The following is a 6052-nucleotide window of genomic DNA, read 5'->3' as shown; positions in this document are numbered from 1 at the left end:
ATATATATATATATATTTGAACATCTTCAGGAAGAATCATTATGTGTTCATAAGACAGAAATGTCAAACTAATACATTAGAGTTTTCTAGCGTTCATCTGCATCCGTACTTTTATTTTGAAAACGAAATTTACCGTAATACTCAGTACTCCTGCGCCATAAAAAAATGAACAGAAGAATCTCGTGGGGGCTTTGCTAGCTTGACTGACCGTTTGTTTCTTATAGACTGACCGCAGTGCCTCAGCCTCGGTGTGAACAGAACAGAGTGTCCGCCTCTTGGGCTCTGATTTCGGGGAAGGACGCTCAGCAATGGACCGGTGAGGCTGCTGCTGCTGCATGGTGGACTTTCTTTGCGATACCTGCGCTTCAAGCGCATAAATATGTGTTTATAACCATAGTTAGCTCATTTCCTTTCCTCAGCTGTTCATCAACAGGCTTTTATTCGCTCCATGGTCCGAGAACTAAATATAACATGAAGGGCCAGCTCCCTCTAACTGACCTTTTAAAACATTTTTAAATGAGTGTCTAATCAGCTCAGATATTTTATTCCAAGTTTCTAAATAATATTGTTTTATTTGTTTTGGTTAACCTTTTTTTGAATATATTATTATATTCTAAAACACTTTTGTTTGGCTATAAAACTGTTTAACATACATATGCATAAACACACACTTACCCATTTACCTAATTAGGAAATTTCTGCTTAAAAAACAAACAGGTGTTTCTTAAACAGAAAAAAAATGTATTTGGTTTTTTGAAATTGTGTCAAACAATAATATTTACCAAATTTCTTGTATTCATGTTCATTTCACTGATTAATACATATTTCAAACATGCAATTAAGTTATTTAATGATGATTTTTGACCCAATGAAGAGATTTCCTGAGTTTTGCTCCTTTTGCATGAAATCCTGCATCACTGCTGTGTTGCATGGAAACAATCAGCCTCTGCTGAGATGTAAAAGAAGATCAGGTTGCTTTGATAATTACCTTCAGATCATCATCTTTTTTGGTTTTGTGTCTTAAAATGAGAAAATCATTGTGGTTTGATGCTGTAGCATCAAACAACATTGTTTACATTCAGTCTAATCAGGGAGTACCAATATGGCGGCTGGTGACTTCACAGCACAGTGTACTATTATAAATAGAGATCAGTGACTGGGAATCACTGCTCTATGGGAGTAGAGCCGCTGCTCCTCCACATCGAGTTGAGGTGGCTCGGGTATCTGATTAGGATGGCTCCTGGACGTCTCCCTGGTGAGGTGTTCCAGGCACGTCCCACCGGGAGGAGGCCCAGGGGGAGACCCAGGACACGCTGGAGGGACTATGTTTCTCGGCTGGCCTGGGAGCGCCTTGGGAATCCCCCGGAGGAGCTGGCCCAAATGGCTGGGGAGAGGGACCCCCACGACCAGACCCCGGATAAGCAGAAGAGGATGGATGGATGGATGGATGGATGGATGGATGGATGGATGGATGGATGGATGGATGGATGGATGGATGGATGCTCTATGGGACAATTTGATGGAAAAACTATTTGAATGTGAACAGAGTAATTTCGATTTTGTTTGAGCTACACTTTTTTCTTCCACTAAACTTTCCATATAGTTTGATACATTACTCTATTAATAGCCATCTTTTCTTTTTTTTTTACAATTTATTTTCGTGGTTCACCCTGCTTATGAAGGGTTATCGTAATAACTTTTTGAACAAATGTAAAGTTATCTTTCCAATGGTTGCTAAAGCCATAACATGTATTAATTTAACAAGTATTTTTTATTTGGGCTTTTCATCTCTTTGTATCTACAGAGTTGCCACTTTGGAGCATTACAAAGCAGCCATGGTGCTGAGTGGAGCTGGTGATGCTCTGGGTTACAGGAACCAGCTGTGGGAGTATAATGAGTCTGGACCTGCTATTCACCAGGTCAGTGCAGATCTAGAAAAAAAAAAAAGCAGTGCTGTTATGTTCAAAATGTCTCACCCCTTCTGGCTCTCTAGGAACTGGAGGAGCTTGGTGGGTTGCAGAACATCAAGGTTGAGCTTCCTGATTGGCCAGTGAGTGATGACACAGTTTTACACCTGGCAACTGCTGAAGGACTTGCAACAGGTGAGGTCAAACCAATGGGCTCTTTACAGGCTCTTTATTCTAATTATCGCCTCATTTAATTAGATTAATCAGATCAAAACACATCCATTGAAATAGCCTCAGCTAAAGGTAGAATCTCGTAATTTATTCATTGATTTGCCATTTAAAAAAAGTTTAGGTTGTATATAGTTGTATATTTAAGTGATGGAGTAAATTGACCTGGTTCTGACAGGGAAAGCAGGGGAGGAGCTCCTGCATGAGGTGGCTGCTCGCTACGTGGAGGCCATGAAGGACATGGACGGGAGGAAACCAGGGCCCTCAAGCATTCTGGGTATGTTTTCTCTGTAAAATGATATCACATCTGCTGTTTGGAAACATGGATGTGCAGCTGTGATGTGCTCTTTAAGGTGTTTCTCAACTGAAGCCTGGGGAAGAAGGGGGTTACAGAGTGCCATATAACCCAGACGGTACCGGCTGTGGAGCAGCAATGAGGTCCATGTGCATCGGGCTGAAGTAAGAATCTCCTCCTGGGAAAAGTATGTCTTGCAAAAATATTGTTTCTTATGACCAAAAACTCTAGTATATCTTATTTGGACTCTGTGCTACAAATTCAATATGATTTGAAATTTTTTTCACTTAGAAAAAAACAAATCAACAAAATTCTTGATAGAATAATATCATGTTACGGGAAACTAAATCATTGGGAAGGCTTATTGAAACTCTATAGAGTGGTAAGCTGCAACTCCTCAGCTGGATTATCCAACTATATCACTGAAAAATTAAGAGGAGGAAAAAAAGTTTGGTTGTAAAAGATGCATAAAGAACAGCTATAACCAGCCTAGAGTCTAAAAATTAGGACATAAAACAGAACCTTTTGAGGTGTATCACTCTATATCGAACGCATCTATAAAAGTTTAAGTATTTTTGTACTGATGAAGACTTTGGTGATCCTCTTATTAGAAGTTGAAACACATTGTCCCATTATTGTTCTTCGTTTTTCTCTGTCAGTCAATCTCTAGTCTCTGTTAAAGAAACACATCCCCACAGCATGACACTGCCTCTACTGTGTGTCGGCACTGTTCATTGTGATGCAGTTTCTACATGACTTATTACACATAGGAATTTTTTTCATATATATATCATTATGCAGTGGCTTTCTTCCTGCCAGTTTACTATAACTATTGGTGGCGAACATGTCTGGTTGGTAACCTGTGAACAGATTCTCCTACTTAAGCCGTAGATCAGGTTAAAGAAGGCCACTTCCAACGGCTGCTAATCATCCTTGAGTTTCTTCAAAAGCCTCTTTTTCATCTTCTTTAAATCTTTATTTTTTTCCACTTCAGGTATCCAAGGCCTGACCAGCTGTTGTCCCTCGTGGCTGCCGCCGTGGAGACGGGCAGGATGACCCATCCTCACCCCACTGGTTTCCTGGGGGCTGTGGCGTCGGCTCTCTTTGCAGCGTACGCCATCCAGCGCCGGCCGATGACCACCTGGGGTCTGGGCCTGATCAACGAGGCCGTCCCCACAGCACGGATGATCGTTCAGGGTCGGGGGTTCGCCGTGGAGGAGACGGAGCGTGACTGGAACTATTTCTGTGATAAATGGCAGTGGTATGAGCTGCTGAAATCAGCCTTTTATTTATTTTCTTCTAGAAGTGAGGTCATGCGATCGTCTGATTTAAGTTTGCTACCTCAGCTGATTCTTTTAGCCTGTTTAAGCTTCTAGGAGCTTTTAACTGCAGCCTCTGGGAGCCAATTGATTTACAGATAAAGCTAATTGATTAAATACCTGCCTGCATTGTTGCAGCACTTAAGTTAATCACATTATTCAATTTTCCATCATCAGTAAACTTACCTCTGTCCTCAGGTACTTGGATATGAGGGGCCTCTCTACGGGAGTGGGACCTTTACTCTGGCCCTCCTCCTACGGTCCAGCAGAGCGGGACGAGGCCTATAAGAGCTTCAGTCTGTCTGGGTGGGCGGGGCGTAGCGGCCATGACGCTCCGATGATAGCGCTGGATGCGTTGCTGGCTGCTGGTTCGGACTGGGAGGAGCTGATGAAGAGAGCTGCTTTCCATGGAGGTCAGCTAGAAAGTTTGGACTTTAATTCTGAGTCACATAATTTCTGCTTCTACAACCTTGTTTCTGTTTTTAATATTGTCAGCATTTATTTAGGGTTTGAAGCTGTTGATTTCCCAACAGATGGGTCACCTCCAGTCAGTTTTAGCTGGTTTAAGGGACGTCAGAAATAAGTAGTTTCATATCCTACGTATGTTGCAGAAGTTATTTTTTTCTCTCGATAAAAATCATTGGTGACAACTGAATCCCCCACCACCATCTTTAGAAAAAAATTATCATGAAGTGTTTATATATTTACATGCATATTTTGTGTCACACCAAATCCACCTGGAGAGGAGCTGTTTTCTCGTAGCCAGTTATCAGCTCAGGTGGAAGCATTTTCTTGTTTTTTTTTAATCTTTGATCTCCATCTCTGCACAAAAGGGTTGCCAGCCAGTGAGTTAGTTTAAATTTTCAGCACTTATATTTGAGCTTTACAACCTATCCAACAAGCTAAACGTCTCCTTTTTCTCTATCCATTCCTTCTTCGAGCACCTTTCCTTGTCACTTTCTTACAATTGTTCTTTGGTCTTTTCTCTCCACTCCAAAATCAGCCACTATAATTAACTCACTTTGCACTTAAAATTTGAACACATATTTAGGAATGGGAATTGTGAAGTCACCTGCCACCTCCTTGGTACTCCCTGTTCCCACAGACTGGAGTCACAAAAATGCCTTTAATGTAGTTATAACAATGTAATCATTACATGCATGTCACATGTACATCATCAATTTAGCACTTTTGGCACATCGTCAGTGTGTAATATTCTTAATATCTGACTGCAGTATTATGCTTTAACGCTAATTTTGGATTTGGATATGTTATATGCATGATTTATAGAATTCTTAAGACCTCATACCTATTTTGCAATGTGATGTGCCTGTTTATTACCATAAATACAGTAATCAGATGCTATGAAACAGCTGGTTTGTGTCAAAGTGATGACTTTCTTTCTTTTGATTCTTAAGCCCCCCTTAAATTTAGATCATCGTTCAGTGCTATAGCACACTTGTTTACATTCCAACTAGTCTAACTAGGGAGTACCATTATGGTGGCTGGTGACTTCACAGCAACGTGTTCTACCAACGGCCTATCAGCAATCCATTAAATAGAGAACAGTGTGATGTATCCGTATCAGGCTTAAAAATAGGCCTATATTTATTATGAAGGCCTTTGTACACATCTTGAATAGAGGAGTCAATGTAGTGGTTTGTTCAAACACTACATTGTTTAAAGTTACTGAGTTGCATAGAAGACATTTCATACAAAGTTAATTCCAATAATATTCTTTTTCTGATTAAGGCGACAGTGACAGCACAGCAGTGATCGCCGCCTGTTGCTGGGGGCTTCTTCACGGCACCAAGGGGGTCCCCATAGGAAACTACTGCAACCTGGAGTACCGGGAGCGGCTGGAACGCTGTGCTGAGCAGCTCTACGCCCTGTCACACTGAAGCAGCAGTGAGGGAAAACAAGCCCGGCTGAAGCAGAACGAGCCATGTGCATTGATTCGGTGTCCTAACATCTGCCTGTAGGGGACAGTCTGGCCCCCAAACCCAAAGGGTTGTTTGTGTGGCAGAGTGAGGGTGACCCATGGTGATGACAGTGTGGCTGGTGTTTCAAGAGGTCCCCCTAGTGGTCATGTTATCTCACCTGCAGAGCTGAATAAATGTGATGTAATGCCAGCGTGGATACAGAAAGCTCCACTGGACGTTATCGTCTCATTTGAGTGACATGTTTGGTTTTTTTTAAGGCAAAATAAAAGCTTTTTTATATAAGGAGGAACACCCTCTCCTCCATGAATTATGCAATAAAAAGAAACAAACAACTGTAGTTGAGTAGAGAACTTTATTTTT

The 6052-nt window shown here is 41.4% G+C and overlaps 1 protein-coding gene across 1 annotated transcript; it reads left to right on the top strand.

Moving 5' to 3' along the window:
- The first annotated feature begins 144 nt into the window (after positions 1 to 144).
- Positions 145 to 5933, top strand: LOC107094293 (protein ADP-ribosylarginine hydrolase-like). Its single transcript, XM_015389829.1, has 8 exons — positions 145 to 316; positions 1805 to 1919; positions 1994 to 2102; positions 2314 to 2412; positions 2489 to 2594; positions 3425 to 3691; positions 3948 to 4162; positions 5502 to 5933. The coding sequence occupies exons 1-8, from the start codon at positions 309 to 311 to the stop codon at positions 5648 to 5650; spliced, it is 1068 nt and encodes a 355-aa protein (XP_015245315.1). The 5' UTR covers positions 145 to 308; the 3' UTR covers positions 5651 to 5933.
- Positions 5934 to 6052: the final 119 nt, after the last annotated feature.

This window comes from Cyprinodon variegatus, unplaced genomic scaffold (assembly GCF_000732505.1).
Source record: "Cyprinodon variegatus isolate N-32 unplaced genomic scaffold, C_variegatus-1.0 Scaffold475, whole genome shotgun sequence".
Classification (NCBI taxonomy): Eukaryota; Metazoa; Chordata; class Actinopteri; order Cyprinodontiformes; family Cyprinodontidae; genus Cyprinodon; species Cyprinodon variegatus.
Note: the sequence above shows the minus strand (reverse complement) of the source record. Positions and strands in the feature narration are given on the sequence as shown.